The sequence below is a fragment of the Wyeomyia smithii genome, chromosome 3 (genome assembly GCF_029784165.1).
Source record: "Wyeomyia smithii strain HCP4-BCI-WySm-NY-G18 chromosome 3, ASM2978416v1, whole genome shotgun sequence".
NCBI lineage: Eukaryota > Metazoa > Arthropoda > Insecta > Diptera > Culicidae > Wyeomyia > Wyeomyia smithii.
This window is the reverse complement of record NC_073696.1, coordinates 181,653,247-181,673,515: the sequence shown is the minus strand read 5'-3', so window position 1 is coordinate 181,673,515 and position 20,269 is coordinate 181,653,247. Positions and strand designations below refer to the sequence as shown.

Genomic DNA, 20,269 nt, shown 5'->3' with positions numbered 1-20,269 from the left:
ACGATTCGCACAGCACAGCGTTGGTTTGATCGATTTCGTTCTGGTGTAGTGGCTTTCGAAGATTCTGGTTCTGGTAGGCCAATCGTCATAGAAACCGAAAAAGTCGTGGAAAACATCCAATGCCGGTCTACATGTGAGCATTCGCTCGATTGGCCGGGAACTGGGTATAGGCCATAAAACTGTTTGGAACCATTAGCAGAAGATTGGATCCCAAAAAAAGGCTGGTGCCACACGAGTTGACGCAAAAAACCTGTTAGACCGAATCAACGCCTGCGATGCACTGCTGAAACGGAACGAACTCGACCCATTTTTGAAGCGGACGAAAAGTGGATCACGTACGACAACCTCAAGCGAACAAAATCGTGGTCGAAGTGCGGTGAACCAGCCCAAACCATCGCCAAGCCCGGATTGACGGCCAGGAAGGTTTGGCTGTGTGTTCGGTGGAATTGGAAGGGAATCATCCACTATGAGCTGCTCAACTATGGCCAGACCCCCAATTCGATTCTCTATTGTGAGCAGCTCGACCGTTTGAAGCAGGCGATTGACCATAAGCGGCCAGAATTGGTCAATAAGAATGGTGTTGTTTTCCACCAGGATAACGCTCGTCCTCACACATCTTTGATGACCAGCCAGAAGCTACGGGAGCTCGGATGGGATGTTCTATCGCACCCACCGTATAGTCCGGACCTGGCACCGAGTGATTACCATCTGTTCCGGTCCATGCAACACACTCTTGGTGATACTAAGTTGGCCTCAAAAGAGGCTTGCGAAAACTGGCTGTCGGAGTTTTTGCAAATAAGGAGGGGGATTTTATAAAGGGAGAATAATGAAGTTGCCTTCTAAACGGCAACAAGTTTGCGAACAAAATGGCGCGTGTTTGACCTTAATCGGATAATTCTAAGTATGTTAAATATAGCGTCAAATTTCGATCAGTAATACGACATTTCTTTTTCCCCAACTCATATCTCCAAAACAAGAAGAGTTAGAAGAAAAGTGAGATAGAGAGTTATAGACAATTGTAACTTCCCTAAAATCACCATTTCTATAAAGTGCAAAACTGAAAAGTTATATTTGGCCGTATCACAAGCGGGGGAGACCCGAACTAAAACTTTTTGTCATTCTTCAAGGTTTTCATATACTAAATATCTTCTGGAGAAAGAATGCCGATAAAACCAGTATTTGGCAAGCAAATAAAAAAATCCAGAATTTGAGACATTTTTGGCAACAACTTGATCTGTGTAGAAGCCATTAGATTTAGGTCTTCTACAAAGTTGTGTGTTTCAATAATATACAAATATATACTAAACATTGTTGCCTTCTTAATGCGACAATTTTTTAGATATTAAAAAAACGAATTTCAGGGACAGGTATATCTTAAAAACGAGAAAAGTTATAAGAAAAACCTAAATTAATCCACCTAGCGGTCAGACTCAGCCTTTTTCATTCAAACTTATTATTTGTAAAAATAGATTTACATGAATGCTTAAATTCAAAAAGGTATATTCACTCTTTGGGTTCTATAATATTGATGTTGTAATTGAAGTATAAAATATGAAATTCGACGTAATGTTAGTGCTTAAGAAATAGCGCAATATAAGAAATGACTCTTAATTTCGAACATTTTAATCACGAGCGATACCGGGAACGTTCAAATAGTACGATACCACATTTAAATCATGTTGAGGCCATATATATTGATCAAAGCAGCTATAGTGTTGAATAGTCTTTGAATTTCTTTTCTTTACAAAACTTTTGAACAGTATATCAAATTTTTATGAAGTTTGTTATTTGTAAGTTTGAGAGCTGACTTGTTTGTATGACACTAGTTATGTTCAAATAAGTCGTGTAATACTTGAGATAATAGACTTTCGTTGTTTTACAAATTAAAACATAACGGTTGCTTAAGTTTGATTACAATCAAATGAAAAGGGAGCGTATGAGGGAGCCAAACTTTGAAACCACGTGTTTAATCATCATTCATCAGTTAACCCTTAACTATCCCGTTCATTCGATATCAATATTGTTCAAATCTTTTGTGTAGTTTCTAAGATAATGAAGTTTAGTGATTTTCACGTTTCTATACATTACAGACGAAGTTACATTCCGATTACAGCAAAATTCAATAGGGCGTAATGAGGCAGCCAGACCTTTCATTTGATACTAGTTCTGTGGAAATCGGGTCAACCATCCTTGAGAAAAGTGAGTGACAAGACTTTCCATATGACACTGATTTTATGAAAATCGGTCCAGCCATCTCTGTGAAACATGAGTGAGATTAAACAGTCTCCAGAACACGTTTCTTTCTGTAACTTCTGAACCATATGTTCAATCTTCATAAAATTCAAAAGTTAAGGGTTTTTAGGTAGCCCGTTCATTTGAAACCAATTTTGTTTAAATCGGTTGTGTAGTTTCTGAGATATTGATGTTTCGTGATTTTTACATTTTGATACATAACCTCTAAACTAGAAATCAGATTACATTAAAATTCAATAGGGTCTTATAGGGCAACTAGACCTTTCATTTGCAATTGATTTCATAGAAATCGATTCAGCCATCTCTGAGAAAATCGAGTGAGATTGGGAGAGCGTTACACACACACACATGCAGAAAATGCTCAGCTCGTCGAACTGAGTCGAGTGGTATACGACATACGGCCCTTTTGAGCACTTTTATACCTTTAGCTTTTGCAGTGATTGCTATACCTTTCTAGGAAAAAGTCAAAAAGTGAAATGATGGAAATGACTTTTAATTTCGACTTCAATCCCGAGCAAGACCGCAAACATTGAAATAGTACAATATTAAATTTAAATGATGTTGAGGCCACATATTTTGATGTTGGCTATAGTTTTAAACAGTCTGCGGGTTTCGTTTCTTTCTATAACTTTCAAACCACATGTTTAAACATTATGAAATTCATTGTTGAAGGGTTTGAGAGCCCATTTTTTTGAACTTGTTCATAGCTTCTGAGATATAAGAGCGTTTTTCACATTCTGACGCAGCGCCAGGACTAAAAGTCGATTACAATGAAATTCAATAGCAACCTAAGTGGCAAATAGACCCTTCATTTGACACCAAGATAGAAAGAATCGGTCAGACCATCTCTGAGAAAAGTGAGTGCGAAAGAAAGGTGCAGAAAGTCAATATGTTTACTTTCATTATGTGATTTCACATTTTTATGAACAACGGACACAGTTACAATCCGATTGCAATGAAATTCAATAGCAACCTATGGGGCAACTAGACTTTTCATTTGACACTAATTTTGTGAAAATCGGTTCAGCCATCACTGAGAAAAATGAGTGAGTTTAAACAACCTCAGGATAACTTTTCTTTACATAACTTTTGAACCATATCACATAGGGGTATTTCAGGTGAAAAGTTGGAAAAAATTATTTTCATGCGTAAATACGCTAAAGTTTTTATTTATAGCAGTTTGTCAGTTTTGTCTTCAATATGTCTTTAATATGAATAAAATAATCAAGCTATAAATAATATCTACCTATCAGTGATACATAACTTTTCTCATACAACGTGGTAGGTTCCTTGTAAGGAATATTGCGGCGAGTGATTTCGGGCCACATTTGGTGAAAAAAACTTTTCTAGACATATGACGTTAATCCACTAAGAGTTAATCCACTTTTGAATTTCTTGAATACTTTTCTTTAAAATAACTCTAACTCTGAATGTATTCCACTTTTATTGTTTTTACTTGAAAAGGGAGAAATACAATCTAGATACTATCTTTGCATATTCGAGTATATATAAAAAAAATAACATTTTGGAATTAAAATTGTTTAAAGGTAGTGCTATTTTAAGCGTATTTTGATGTTTTTCACACTATAAAACGTGATGAACATTATTGTTTTTTAATTAAATTAAAAGGTTTAATCAGATCAAATCAATGAAATCGCTCTGCAGTTCGTCTTTCGATGCAAACTCTTTCCATGCTTTAGTTTTAAAGATTGCAATTTAAATGAAGCTAGTTTAGTAGAGAATTTAAGGAAAAAAGTTCACAGACATTTTCAAATAAATCTAATTGTTTGGTGGAAAATGAGAAATTTAAAACAGTAATATTTCTGGTTATATCATGAGATTGATTTTTAAAATTTTATGAGGAACACGATGAAACTATCAAGTTTAAAATAGAATTGGCTTCAATTGCAAATTTAGTAAAAAAAAAAAAAATAATACATCTAGCAACACTTTCGGTCAAAAGTTATATTTTATCTGCATTCCTTTTGCTATTTTATTCGAAAATCACCTATCAGTATTTTTCGGACGTTTTACGTCTACAAATTGCAAGAAAAAGGGGTTTTGAACTGTTTTTTAGTTAATTCGCATGAATTTACCCATATATTGACAGGAATAAAATCATGATATTTCATAAATGCGCAGGCATGCGCAACTTTTTTTTCTGTACGTGTTTCAGGAAACTCATACCTTCCTTAAAATGAGATTGTTTCTGCGTAGAAACGTCCAGAACATTGAAAAAAATAATTTTGAAGCTTAATGCGGAGGGCAAATTTTCCAAAATCTTCAATGTAAAATATATAGTCATAAATAAAACATCAAACCATCCATCTGAAATGTCAAAACTTATTGCATACCATTCATTTGACTATCGATATTTGTAACAGGCAAAATATCCTAATTACTAATATTCGAAAATGTCTCCGGAAAAATCAATAAATTACGTCTCGAAAATCTATTTCGCTTTTAGTTTGTATTTTGACAGCTTTAATGGAGCAAAAACAAATCAAATTATAGTAAAAAAGTTGTCACGGGATACCCCCACTATCTACGAATCTGGTGGAGTTGACTATGGGGGTTCAATAATAATTTTGATTTTTGCAATTTATTCCAACTTTTGACCTCAAATACCCCTATGTGCATATGTTCAATCATAACGAAATTCAAAAGTTAAGGGTTCTGGGGACAGCCAAATCATTTGAAACCAGTTTTATTGAAATTGGTTGTGTGGTTTCTGAGATATTGATGTTTCGTGATTTTTACATTTTGATTCATAACCTCTAAACTAAAAATCCGATTACAATAAAATTTAATAGCAACCTATGGCGCAACTAGACCTTTAATTTGCAATTAATTTTATGAAAATCGGTCCAGCCATCTCTGAGAAAAGTGAGTGAGAAAAAAAGTTGCACATACACACACACATACACACATACACACATACATACATACATACAGAAAATGCTCAGTTCGTCGAAAGAAGTCGAGTGGTATATGACATTCGGCCATTGGGACCACTTTTATACCTTCGGTTTTTCCAGTGATTGCTATATAAGGTATATACCTTTGGTTTTTCCAGTGATTGCTATACCTTTCTAGGAGAAAGGCAAAAAGGTCACGATTTCGAGCTTTCAAACCAGTGTGAAATGTTTCTATAGGCTAAATATGTCGTTTTGTGCTATTGGTATTTTTGAAGTAGAATACTTCTCTCAGGAAGTTCGGCTACATAGGGATGTGAAATGAAAATCTAAAACTGAATAAAGTGAGAAACATGTCCAATTTCGAATGCTAATAAATCGGTTAGTTTTCGATGGATTTCCTTCGTTTTTGCAGCAATCGATTAGAAAATCTTCTAAGATTCCTACCAAATGCATGAAATTGCAATTTTATCATTCGAACTATTGTACTATTGAAAATTCTTAAGCCTTGTCAAAACACAAAATTCGACCTCTGATTGGTCGTTATACCGCGCTTTCCCAAGCACGGTCGGCAGAGTTATGGTCCTAGTAAATTGGGAATGCATCATTTGGCCTATATAAGAGCTTCATCAGATAATAAACAGACATTTCATCGGATATTAAATTGAACAACTGAAATTTGAAGAACACAAATGAATATCTGAAGAGTTAATATTTTCTCGTTTTGCGCTATAATCCAAAGTTAATTATCTTCATCTACATACATACTCTGACTATTATTACGTGTTTGCGTCGCTTAGTGTTTGGCTACGGTCATGCAGAACGCAAATAACGGCGCGATGCGATTCGGCAAGACGAAATGTGTTGAAATGTATAGCTCTACTTCGCCTTAGAAAGAGCTGTACATTTCACCACGGTAAGGCGAATCACATCGCGCCGGCATTCGCGTTCTGCACAACCGTAGCTTTTGTTCCGTTCCTGTTTAATGATGTCGTATCAAATGTGCATTTTACAATTCGGCAGCACTTCAACTTCTCATTTGCACAAAATTTGAAAATATTCAATGAACTTCATTCAAAATATCAAACAAAAAGAAATTACAATACTGCCAATGAACGGTCAACGTTTATTTACTAGAAAAAATGACTGACACGCAAGCAGCCGGGTTATCTTTCTTGTAAAAGTATTCTACTTCAACCTTGCGGTCGTGGCTTTGCATACAACCTTCCTGTGATTTTTTTTTTTTTTTTTGAATCGAGACTAATTTGTGGCTTATGTAGAAAAGCTTCGATAATTACAAATATTTTTAGATTCAGAACGATTTGTTTGATCAGTGTGACGTTTTCGACAAAGTTGTAAATTTGTCCTTCTCGGAAGTATACACCGTAAGACAAAAATATGTGATAAAAAACTGAAAAACATATATTAATTTTTTTTTTGCGAAAACTAAACCATGCTAGCCAAACATTGATAATTGACTGAACGTGGAGAAATAGACATAATATATTATTTTCCAAAAAAAATAAGTTTTTTGTTGCAGTATATATTATTTTTGAAAGGACAGAATTGTTATCTTTAACTTGTCCGAAGACACTAGGTATATGAATCAAACAAGTCGTTTTGGCTCTAGAAATATTTTTGTCTTTAATAGGCACTCGGCTCAGTCAATTCGATTCATAAGTTCTTTGTGCTAGTTAATAGGAAATCGAGATTTCGGAGTGTGTTGCATTCCGTGAATATTTTGCAAGTGATGTATTAATTCCATTTTAACGGAATGAAGCTAACATCGTCAAGTCAGTTTTACATAGCCCAAACATTTCTCCAACAAATATTATATCAAACGCAAATTTGATGTAGGGTATCGGCTCTATTATCGTCAAGTTTTACCTTATCGTCTGGAGGGTAAATGATGTCCAAGATCGTTAATTTCTCGCATGATGGTTCTTCATAATGCAGAGTACCTCTCTGCAAAATATTAGTTCTCGATGACTTCATTAACCCCCCGGACGATAGTAGGTAAAACCCGACGATAATAGAGCCGATATCCTATATGCAGTATTTATTTAAAAATGTGCTGTTAGCTTGATACTGACAATATGTTTCCTCAATTTCATTACAGCGGATAGTTCTTTTCTGCTAGCAAATGCTCAAATTGTGGATTTTCCGATTGTCTACTGCAATGAGGCTTTCTGCAAGATTAGCGGTTACAACCGGGCGGAGGTTATGCAGAAATCGTGCAGGTGAAGTATTCTAGCCCACGGATGGTGGGAATTCCCATTAATGTTTATTGTTTCATTATTCCCTATGCCAGGTGTGGTTTCATGTACGGGGAGCTGACGGAAAAGGAAACGGTAGCCCGGGTGGAGTATTCCCTGGAACATCAGCAGCATGATCAGTTTGAAGTTTTGCTCTACAAAAAGAACAGTAAGTATACATAAAGTAGCAGCTTTTATATTTGTAAAAGTTTTGTGGAGGCGCCTTATACCTGAACAAAAGGATTGTATGAACGTTCGGTTTCGAGTTCATAATTAAATGAATAATTGATTGCACTTTGTGCTCATCTTCAAAAAACAATTAATCAATTTGCTACACACCGTTACTTACTGGAATAGCTGGTTCGCATCAGTTCAGTATGTTGTGTTTTTGTCAATTGAAATGTAATGGTCATATTCAATTATTTTTTTTTTATTCACTTCGATGTGGTCGAGACCTCGAAATAATTCATTCTGGATTCATAAATCTTGCTTTTTTTATCACAAAATTTATTCGACACGGCACAATACAAAAAAAAGTTTAACGGTTCCATTTAAACCAAGTGTCTTAATTTGAAAGGTATTTTTAAAAACTAAAAGCAAATTTTTTATCTTCGCTGCCGACAACGAGCAGAATTTAATTCCAGAATTAAAACTAACATGTTTGTTTTAATTGCTGGTTCGTTGTTTGTTAAGTATCTGGGAAGGCTTGTATTTCTCGGGCCCTGTCGGATTCGTGCGGGGTTTGGTTGCTGGTTCCAAATCCGAGGTCTAGGTGTGTTCTTGCCGTTTTGTTGGATGTAGGCGGAAGGGAATGGAACTAGAGTGGGGCATGAATGGATTTTAAGAAAACGTATATAAGGGACAGGAACACCCGGCTGTCTACCTCCGGCCTGAAGGGACACGGTGATCCCACAGACCGTTATTATAAAAAAAATGCACCAAAGAATCTGAGTACACCATTCGATTCGTTATGACGTCCAGAATCTCTGGTCAAAATTTCAAAATCATCGTACGGTACAGTTTTGAGTAATGCCCTTTTGAAGGTCGTAAAGTACAAAAAAGGGATATTAAAACGACGAAATACTCAATGTAAAGCAGGTTTTTCACCACAATTTTATGAAACAACTTCCAAAATAGTTTCTACACATTCCAAGTATTATATTTCAAGACATTTACAATTGGTGGAAAGATTTATTTGAAAATCCCACAGTGCACAGTCGTCTAAATTCGAAAAATCTTGATCTTTTTAGATTTGACTATAAAAAATTGATTTTATGGACTCAATGTTTTCAGCAAAATTGTTTCATAAAACAAGGCCTTACTTTTGGCGTTTTTGGTTTTTCGATTAATCCACCTAACCTTAAAATCAGTTTTTTGTTTATATTTTCGTCTGTAATGACCAAAACAATGCAAAATGTTCTAAGAATTTATGCATTCAACTAAGTTTTCCTCATAAATTTATGAAATTTATTGTTTTGACTCTCACAGAAAAAATTATAGAGAAAAAACTGATTTTAAGGAGGGGTGTTCTACAAAAAACTCTATTTTGTCGTGTTCAACGTACATATAGGACATCGAAGTATTCAGCAATTGTTTTTCTTCTAAAATTTTTCCACAACTTTGCTGAAGAAAGTAATCCGGTATATTGAAAATTAGCAAAAATATTTTTTTATCCAACTGTTAGGTGGATTGATCGAAAAACTAAAAACGCCAAAAGTAAGGCCTTGTTCTATGAAACAATTTTGCTGAAGACATTGAGTCCATAAAATCAATTTTTCATAGTCAAATCCAAAACGATCACGATTTTTCGAATTAAGACCACTGTGCACTGTGGGATTTTCAAATAAATCTTTCTACAATTGTAAATGTCTTGAAATATAATACTTGGAATGTGCAGAAACCATTTTGGAAGTTGTTTCATAAAATTGTGGTGAAAAACGTGCTTTACATTGAGTATTTCGTCGTTTTAATATCCCTTTCGATGATTTTGAAATTTTGACCAGAGATTCTGGACGTCATAACGAATCGAATGGTGTACTCAGATTCTTTGGTGCATTTTTTTATAATAACGGTCTGTGGGAGCACCGTGGGGAAGCTAATAATTTAGACCTGGCGTCACAGTGTACAGGGCACGGCCAAACAACATACGTCGTGTTAACCTTCACCACAGGCACAGATACGACTTTCTCCGAACTCAATACGACGGAGATGCGCGTCAAACCTATAGTGGTTGGACATAAACCGAGACTTCACGCAAATGAAATCTCGACTTACATACCTTACATACCTTGGGTATAATGAAATGTAACCACCTTCCCAGTTTCCCTCTGGTCAAAGAATTTTGCCAATTGATGATCGTATTCTGACGTACGAGTGCATACAATTCATTAAAAGCAGTTGGTCTTTCATAAATTTCACCGTTTGTTGCGCCCACCTTAGCTAAACAGTCCGCCTTCTAATTGCCCGGTATCGAACAGTGAGAAGGGACCCACACTAAGGTAATCTTAAATAATTTTTTTGGATAAAGCACTCAAATGTTCCCGTATTTTCCCAAGGAAATACGGAGAGTGCTTAACATCCTTCATCGATCGGAGAGCCTCAATGTAACTGAGACTGTCCGTAAAGATGAAATAATGGTCCGTGGGCATTTTTTCGATAATCCCTAGGGTGTGCTGAATTGCAGCTAATTCTGCGAAGTAAACAGAAGCAGGATTATCGAGCTTATGGGAGGCGGTTAAATTGTTATTGAAGATACCGAAGCCAGTAGACCCATCGAGAAGTGATCCGTCAGTGTAGAACATATTGTCGCAGTTGATGTTTCGATATTAATTGGAAAAAAAATTGGGGATCTGTCGCACGTGTAAATAAACTCGAAAAACATAGTAGAATCAGAAGTTTTTGATAAGTTGACACGATTTGGAATATTCGACGAAGGGTTAATATTTTGAGACATAAGATAGAAATATAATGTCATAAAACGGGTTTGAGAGTTAAGTTTGATTACCCTTTCAAAGTTTTCAATCACTGAACGGTTCAAGACCTCACATTTGGTAAAACTTCAGCTAAGACCACCAAACTCATTCATCATCGACTGCATGCAACCTAAGGCGATACGCAAACGACGATATTGTATTCTCTCCAGTTTTTTTCAAATGTGTGTGTGCTACGCAGCGAAAGCAGAAACACCCGTACTCAATTACAGACAATATTGTTGTTTTGCAAAGCCTTATAAGGTCTCCTGGGTGGGCTCCCCACCATGATCTGGTTATTGTATGAAAAATAAATTTCTTTTTGAGCTAGAAGGTTGTTTGAAGAAAATGCTCTCTTCGTTGGCATTTTTTCATCAGATACCTAATTTGACAACCCCAGGTGCCTTTAGAGTCGAACTAGAAAAAAAAACAAGAAAAAAAATTAAAACTGGAGAGAATCCTTGTCGATTTCTTACCTCTTTACCTTGTATTGTCATTTGACATGTGACAACTTAATGCCTGCAATCGAGAGGAGAACAGAAAAAAAAACACTTTTTAATACCTAGAAGTACTCCTCCAAATGGGGTATCTCGATTAAGGCGGATAATATAAATATCATGGACGTTAATATCAATATTCGAAGTAAGCCAAGTTTCACAGAGAGAAAATGCATCGCATTTGTTTTTATTTATCAAAACTTCAAATGAATCAATTTTTGGTAAAATACTTCTACATTTCCTCTGTAAGACAGAGATGGGAACTTCTTCTGTGACTTTAGATTTCCAAGTCTAGAAGGAGTTTGCTTCGGTTTTTCCTCAGCACTTTTTGTTTTGGTTGTACCATTCATTCCACTTTGCGAATTCTCAGGACCTTTTCTGGAAAGTTTAGGAGAGGAAATATTTTCCGTCTTTCTCGATTCCCCAGAATTGGCATAAGATGTTCCCGCTGGTAGATCGTCAGAATCGGTTTCATCAGAGGACAACAGCTCGAAGAGGTTTGATGTTATGCTAGAAGTGGTCATGGTCTTCCTAAGTATCTCAGTGTAAAACATTTAGAACGCTCCTTAAGAGAGCGCTTGATTTTATTTCTGCGCTGCATGTAAACCGGGCAGCTCATGTAGATTTTACTTACTTTACTTTACTTTACTTTGTTGGCTAACGGACCGTTCACCGGTCTATGGCCGAACGAATTAGAGATGTTCAGCTTCTTCTGTCTTGGGCAGCCGTTCTCCAGTCTCCTCGTACACCAGCAGATCGTGCATCTTCTTCCACCGCGCACATCCACCCCGTGCGAGGCCTACCACGGAGTCGACGGCCTCTTCCTGGTTCTCTACTGAAGATAGTTTTGGCGGCTCTCTCGTCAGCCATTCTGGCTACATGTCCAGCCCACTGAAGCCTGCCCCGTCGTATTACCTTCACTATATCAGCATGTTTGTATACCTGGTACAACCCGTGGTTCATGCGTCTGCGCCACACTCCATCTTATAGTTTACCGCCAAGTATCGATCGCAGAACTTAACGCTCTAAAACTCCGAGCACTCGTTGATCAGCTTCCTTCAGCGTCCATGCTTTATGTCCGTAACGGGCCACCAGGAGTATCAGCGTCCTATACAGCGCTAGTTTTGTGCGAGTTTGCAAACTACGGGACCTCAGCTGGTTACGTAGTCCGTAGAAGGTCCTGTTCGCAGCTGTAACTCGTCGTTTCACTTCACGGCTCATATCGTTGTCACATGTCACAAGTGTACCAAGATAAACGAATTCGTCAACCACTTCAATTCGTTCCCCATCTATCTCCACCTCAGCACCAACACCACGGGGACTCCCACGCTATCTGCCAGCTACCATGTACTTCATTTTGGCAGAGTTAATGACAAGTCCCAATCTCGTTGCTTCCCTCTTAAAAGGTACGATTTTGATCCCTCCAGCGTCATACGACTCAGCTTAATTAGTTTCGTAAGGAAACCGTAGCATGATCTCCCACAGCTCGTATGCCGTCCTGAAATTCACGAGTAGATGGTGAGTCGGTCGCAGGGTGAAGATTTGATCTGTCGTGGAACGCCCCTGTCGAAAACCACCCTGGTATTCGCCAACAAAGGATTCCGTTAACGGTCTTAATCTGAAGAACAGGATACGTGAGAGCACTTTATATGCGGAGTTGAGCAACGTAATGCCTCGATAGTTACCACAATCCAATCGGTGACCCTTCTTATAGATAGGGCATATGAGGCCTTCCAACCAGTCGTTCGGCATTTGTCCTTCCCAGCCGCCTTGCCGTTAGATCACTAATCGCCTTTTTCACCTCCTCCTGTGTTGGTGGCTCCACAGCTTGTTCGCCACTCATAATCGTCATCCTGTTCCTGTTCTGCTCATCCAGCTCCTCACCGTTCAATAGCGCCTGAAAATGCTCCTTCCACCTGGCTGCAACCGTCGGTTTATCAGTAAGTAGGTTGCCGTCCTTCTCATTACACATGACCGGCACAGGAAAATTCCTGCTTCTGACTCTGTTGACAGTTCTATAGAATCTTCGCACGTCGTTTTGAGCATAGCTGTCCTCTGCGCTGGAGAGCACCTGCTCTTCGTATTCACGATTCTTCCGACGGTGGGTTTTATTTTCGGCAGCTCTTGCCCCCCTGTACCTCTCTCTGTTCTGACGCGTAGCCGCAGTGAGCATGCGGCACGTTTCTTCTCATCTGTCGCTCTTTGGTACTCGACATCGAACCAGCCATTAGGCTGTCTTACACACGTCGTACCTACCATCTCTCTCGCAGTCGTTTCAATGGCGCCGTGGATACTGCTCCACAGCCCATTTATGTCTTCCACTGTTTCCTCCTGCTGTTCTGCGATCCGTTAATCCAGCTCTCTGGCGTATTCTGCTGCCTCGCCATCAGGTTTCAACCGCTGAATGTAGAAACGCGTCGTCCTCTCTGTGCGAGATTTCAGCACGTTCGACAACCGTGCGCGGATTTTACAAACGACGAGATAATGGTCAAAATCAATGTTTGGTCCCCGAAAAGACCTAACATCAGTAACATCCGAAACGCGACCGTCAATCAGCATGTGATCGATTTGTGAGCAGGATTCTTCATTTGGACCTCCAGGTGTGTTTCTGAATATTTGAACGTGGAAAATAGGTGCTACATATGGCCATTCTTCTGGCCGCGGCGAAGTGTATCAGCCTCAGGCCGTTTTCATTGGTTTACGAGTGGAGGCTATGCCTTCTAATGACCGGAAGGAAGAATTCCTCCTTCCCAACCTGTGCGTTTGCGTCTCCGACGACGACTTTTACATCGTGTTTTGGGCACTCGTCATAGATTCGCTCAAGCTTATCATAAAACTCATCTTTGACTTCATCGGATTTATCGTTTGTCGGTGCGTAGGTGTTGATTAAACTGTAGTTGTAGAATTTGCCTTTAATCCTCAACACGCATATACGGTCATCTACGGGCCTCCACCGGATGACTCTTGTTTTCTCTTGATTTTCCCAGCACTACGAAACCGATGCCCAGTTCCGCTGCTTTGCCGCCACTGTAGTGGATGTGGTACTTGAAAGAAGTATGTGCAATTGGGTCTACTACACGGAATTTCCTTTCGCCGGAATTTGGCCACCAAACCTCCTGAATCGCTGCGATTTCGACTCTCTGCCGCTGTAGTTCTCGAGCAAGCAAGCCAGCCCGCGCCGGTTCATTGAGAGATCGGACGTTCCTAGTACCCAATTTCCAATCGTTTACCTTAATCTTTTTCCGTGTTCGTAGCCTAGGTCTTTGCTGATTGATCCGTTCCGTTTTCTAATTTCGTTGTTCGTGGTTGAAGAAAGGTTACGGTATGCTACCTTACCAGGGTCGCGATACCTACATCCTGCTGATGGGGCTGCCATCTTAGGTGTTGCTGGCGGGATACAGCATTCCATAATTCAGCCGACCGCTCCATGTCAGATGCTGTTGTACGCCGCCTCTTATATGGGGATACAGCCGCCTTCTTACCCCCTTCCAAGTCAGCATACGACCATAGTTTCCACCGGGAATTGGTTACCTGATCTCCGTTAAGGTTACTCGTATCCCGGTCGGCACCACGTGGAGGTTGGGATAGGAGTTGCTGGACAGAGGTGAATGGCCACATTAGGGTCTCAAGTTACACGTGTCCAGTCATTTGCCAATTTTACGAACCACAGGCAAACGAACCCGGTTCTTCGAGACATGGCTAGGGAGTGCAGATCCGGCAAATGTAACACGAAACGAATCCTTTTACCGCAGACGAGCGACATAAACCGCAATTGCTTACAATCTAATATCTTCGCCTGGGTAACACTATTTTTGAAGCAACCAATACCGCTTTCCAGAATACATTCGACAGACAGACTCGAATCGGTTATTACACCGTCGATCTCCACGTCTCGTGCGGGTATATAGAGACGAAACTTGCGTTTGATGAGCTCGGAGCAAGCTATACCATAGCCCTGTTCCAGGTCATTGTCCACGTCACGGAGCTTGTTAGTTCTGACCTTTGAAATTTCGGTCTTTAGCCGGAAATAGACGACAAAGTTGCTTTTAGCTTCGTATGGGTAAAGCCTAGGGCTAGGGGTGGTTGCATCAGCGACTTGGAGGAATTGAGCGGGATAGACATGAGCGGAAGGGTTCGAAAATGGGGGAACGAAGGTTAAGGGATCTACATCCATTGCGCTGAGCTAGCGCTCTACTACGAGAGACACCAATCACGTCATAGGGTAACGGGGGTATTTTGGCCAGCTTTGGGAAGTGTTCGCACGGTTCATTAAAAACAAACACAATTTTTCAACATAAATACCTACTCTATTATACCATTGTTAAAAGCTAAGTGTCTATTTTAAAATACACCGTTCAACAATGCAATATATTGAAAAATATCCTAGAATTATCAAAATTTCTACGAAGTAATAAAACATAATTTGGTCCACCAAATTTTTACTTTGGCCCACCTTTATATCTACAGACGTGTATGGAAATAGTTCGGACTAATTATATTTAAGATGATCGTCGGCATTTTTACAGCAAAAATAGTGGGTTTGAGAAGAACATCCTTCTGCTGTGAATTTTTGTAAATTTTAGGCATCTAAAAATGAAATGATTTGGCTTATAGCGGTTTGACAGGCATTCTTATCTAATTTTATCTTGTTAAATGTGATAAATTAAGAAGTAATTACCTGTAAATTGTCATAAGCTGCTTCTTTGTTCACGAGAATCGGCCGAACGGTAATCAAAGAGATGTCAAAACTTGGCATGGCCAAAATATGTTTGCTTCAGAAAGAGGCAAACATATTTCGGCCATGCGTTTAACAACTTTTTCAACTTTTTCCAACATGTTAGAGTATACAAACTGTTTCTATGAGATTTTGTCAATGTTACTACAACAACGAACCGTTTCAAAAGCATACATATTTGTTACAATAGCTTCCGGACGTTGACTTGTATGCTACCACTTCCTCTTGACTTTGGGTTGACTCAGTCATGACTTTGAATATGTATGAACTAATTCCAAAATAACACTACCTAGACCCAGTTTTTCGCCGAAAATTAAAGTGTAGTATGATTCTTAGGTGTGTTATTCAATGTTGCATCAGATAAAATGCGTAAAATGTTACCGGGTGTGCCAAAATATGCATGTGGGCCAAAATACCCCAGTTACCCTACTCCTTCTTTTTCCTTCTTTGTGTCGAAATTCACGTCTACCGAAGCACAAAGTACACAACAGCCAAATCGTCGCACGCACCAGCAGGCAGTTACGATGCGAAACAGTTGCACAAAGGCACGCGACCTTGAATGGGGATTAATTCGGCTCGAACAAACCGGGACCGGGCAAACAATGTCAGCACTTGCTTACACGTATTACTTGTATCAGGTATATATTATCGGAGCGATCACCAAACACATCCGATACCGATGCGTGTTAGGTACAGAATGTGTTTTTTTTGACAATTCTTTTTTTTTTATTTCTTCTAATTGCATAGCTTGCTGTGTGTATGTCTTTGTCGAAAATAATCCAGATTCTTAAAAAGTGGGTTTTTCGAAAAGCTGTCAAATATGCTTTAAGTTAATTAATTGCATTCGTTGGATAACCGTTACAGCTTGCCGTCGCACTGATTTGTGCGCAATCAGAACGCAATATTTTTTAATTACAATTGTATAAAATAAGATATGTAGCAGGGGTGTGATTGTTTTTCAAGAACCAAGTTTTTTTTTATTTTATTCAGGGTCCAAACAATTCTAAACTTATTGGAAGTCGATTGGTTTTGTCTCCGCTTGGCGCATTGGATTTTTATGTTGTATAAAAATTTGTATAGGAAAACCTACTTTTTTGCATTTCCCCTTCTAGAGAACTCGGTAATACTTTATAAATGCACTACATTACGCTAAAGTATAGCACTTTCGATACTCAACCCAATTCCGGAAAGAAATCAGTTTCTACCTCAAAAAATGAACTTTAGACTATTATCAAAGATAACTAGAACAAGATACCTAACTTCCAAATTTTTCATAAATTTTGAACACGACCGATTCCTGACGGTTAGTGCTGCCATCTGATGACTTAAATTCTCATAAAATTGTCACTATGAGCAAAACCAATTTATCGTGCATAGTTCGTCATCGATCGTTGAGCTGTTCAAGATTGTATATGAAAAAAGTGTAGTAGTTTGGTCAGCTCGACGCTTAAGATAACATGCAGATTAATGATATTGTAATTTTTTGCACTAAATGCTATTGCCATATTTTTTGCACTTCAAAGTACGAAAGAAAAGTGTGAAGTTGACTGTCAGAGTGTGAGGTTATTTGAGGAATAATATTTAGTTTCAGGTCTCATTCTACCAAAACTCAAGTTTGATATGTCGCAAACCAGATTTCAGAATCATTGTGCATATGGTCAGGTTCACTGGGGCACCCGATTTTTGCTTTATTAACCTCGGCAAGAGTGAACAACTTGGCTATAGAGCGTGCTCATAGCGGTTATCAGAAAATTCTGATGGTACGCTTAATTTTAAATGACGCGCCGATAATTCTTGATTCTTCCGGAAAGTTTCATGTTTGAGAACTAAACATTCGTACACATTACTATCATTTTTCGGATGGCAGCACCGTAATGTCGTCCACATGGATACTGTAAAAAATTGTTTCACCTTTAAGCAGTCATGTCTTGCCTTGGCGTCAGTTGATTTTTTTCGTTAAGTATACATCATATTAACAGTGTACAAATTAGTTCGACTTTTGATCACCCGCAGCGACAATCATGTCCGATGAATTCTGCAAGAGTCAGGTATCTTGTTCTAGTCATCTTTGCTATTATGTTATTACTCATCAACTATGTACACAAATTGTATTGCATATTAAAGATCAACCATACTGAATAGTTTCATCGTGAAAATTTTCAAGTAGGTATAATTGTTAAACTTAAATCATAGTTTGAATGTTATAGGTGATTCCATATGGCATCACCCGCCGGGAATGGGTTAACAACTTTGCCGAAGATACTTAAAAGCTAGGATGGCCCTAAAAAGCGATAGTTGTTTAAATTTAAGTACATATGTCGAATTAAAAGCTGAAAATCGTTTTTTTCTGCCAACACTGTCAGTGTACCGGCGTCAGCAGAATTTCCATCAAAATTAACCTGTTGTATCGAGTTTATCCAACAATCTCTAACATCAAAAAACCTACCTTATACTCATGAAACGTACGGTTTAAACCATTTTAAGCTCTCTAGAATGGAAAATGCAAAAAAAGCAGGTTTGCCCATACAAATCTTCATACAAATTCGAAATGCAATGTGCTAAGCGAAGACAAAACCAAACGACTTCCGATAAATTTAGGATGGCTTGGGGTTCCAAATTGAACCAAATACTTGGTTCTGAATTTGTGACAGTCATGTTTCATTTTTTTCATATAACGACTCCCCACTCTAATATGTAGTCGTTTAGCGAAGAAAGGAATAAAGCGCTAGTACCGGAATAGAGTAGGTATTAATAGAATTTAGCGATATCCAAGCTGAACCTTTCTAGAAGCCTGTTTTTGCAAATATTTTGTTTGGCATTTCAATGAAACCTTAATGCGGTTAACGTTTCGACGGCCAAGGCTAGCAGTTTCGCTATCAAATTTGAAAATTCGCGGAATCCCCAATTCATTAACTCAAAATTAGCATCGCTAATTATTTAATAAGACGACACTGCCTTGATGTTATGGCTAAACATGTTATTGACCATGCCATTATTTTTAACGTAAATTTATTATTTTATAATATTGAATGCAACATTATCGTGTATAGCTAATAAGTATTCAACAAAACCAGTTATAAAACTGGATTAAATATTATGAAATCATTAAATTTCTTATTCTATTTCAGAAACTCCGCTATGGCTTCTACTACAGGTGGCGCCCATTCGAAACGAACGGGACCTGGTGGTACTATTCTTGCTCACATTCCGCGACATCACGGCCCTGAAGCAGCCGATCGACAGCGAAGATACGAAAGGAGGTAAGTTTAGCATAGTACTGCACTAGAATACCCTTTACGATAGTGAAGCAGTATCGTTACTACGTCCTCGAAAGGGTGGCCTATTGTGCCATTTCAACCGCCGGAAGCAGCTCATCCACGAGCTCTCCAACTATCGTCGAGGTTATATCTTTTGCCACCTGATTATCACTCCTCAACTATAACCTGACTTGAGTTTTATCAATATACTTCTCTGCTGCTTGGCTTCACTACTTTCTATCACTTTCATTATTACAGTTCTTGGTAAGTGATCTCCTGGGAGAGATATTTCTGTATAGTTATATATTTTCTTATTTCGCTATTACCTTCATTCTAGTTTATCAATCACTCGAGTTTAATACACAGCAATTGGCTACATCGCCATCATTCTTGCAGAGACCATTTACTAAATGATAAGGTTAAATTTCGCTTAAAGATAGATTGTTTGACTTCAAAGCTAGGGGATAAATAAGATGCAATCAAACGAAAATGTTTTATTATATTCCTGAACATGTCTAATTGAAAACACCCTTCAGAACTGCAATCACAGCTTTAACCGTCAAAGCTTCCATAAATCGTAACATAGTGGCTTTCACTACAAACATTGAGCATACCTAAAGGCAAACACCTGTGCAGTACATGGGATGCAAACCGTTGCCAATATTTCCAGCCAACAAGTATGCCATCCACATTATTGGATGTTTAATATTGAGAAGGATGACGTGATTGAGAGCTGTTGATGGTACCTGTTGAATTGAGAATACATTATCAAGATGGGGTAGAGGAAGATATTTTTGGTTTACCAATAAGGGGAGTTCTCCGCGTTATTGAAAAACTCTTAATAAAAGATTGGTTAACAATGTCACTGATTTGGGGTTTTAATTTGTGTTACAAAGGACGATATTTTTAACGGAAATGGGTCTCTTTCTCAGCCATAGATTGAAAATCGGAAGTGCGTACAACTTTCCATTGTCCTCTTTCTGTCGTCAATGATGAAGGCGGGACGCCTAAAAGACGATAAACAGCTGCCACTCACCGCCCGCACATCAATAGTTTGTTTATTTGCCACTGAAGCACGTGAAAGCATGATGATGGGAATAAAACAGCTTTAGGCTCTATCTTTCTTGCTATCTATATCACGGTCGGGATCAGCCGGCCCAATAAAAGCGTGATTTAAAGGTATGGTTTATAGTGTTCGCTGCTGCGAAGATTTCCTATGCAACCTGTTGAATCGTTTCGACGTTTTTGTGGTTGCAATCAGTATCAAAATCACTGTGGCTATTAAGGAAACTAGTATCCTAATATTGAAATATCCTGATACTTACAGAATAGTAAATGTCACAGTATGAAACTTTAGCCGTAAGACAAAAATCTCTCAAAAATTTGAT

The 20,269-nt window shown here is 38.4% G+C and overlaps 1 protein-coding gene across 5 annotated transcripts in view; it reads left to right on the top strand.

Annotated features, from left to right (window-relative positions):
* Nucleotides 1-20,269, top strand: part of LOC129729734 (potassium voltage-gated channel protein eag) — an 82,478-nt gene that overhangs the window by 23,683 nt on the left and 38,526 nt on the right. For 4 of the 5 annotated variants that reach the window (XM_055688525.1, XM_055688524.1, XM_055688523.1 and 1 more), the window contains exons 3-5: nt 7,288-7,408; nt 7,480-7,592; nt 18,753-18,884. In XM_055688525.1, coding sequence (XP_055544500.1) covers nt 7,288-7,408; nt 7,480-7,592; nt 18,753-18,884 — 366 coding nt within the window. Of the gene's footprint in view, nt 1-7,287; nt 7,409-7,479; nt 7,593-18,752; nt 18,885-18,908; nt 19,146-20,269 lie in introns of those variants that run through there. The other variant, XM_055688526.1, reaches the window with a different exon arrangement.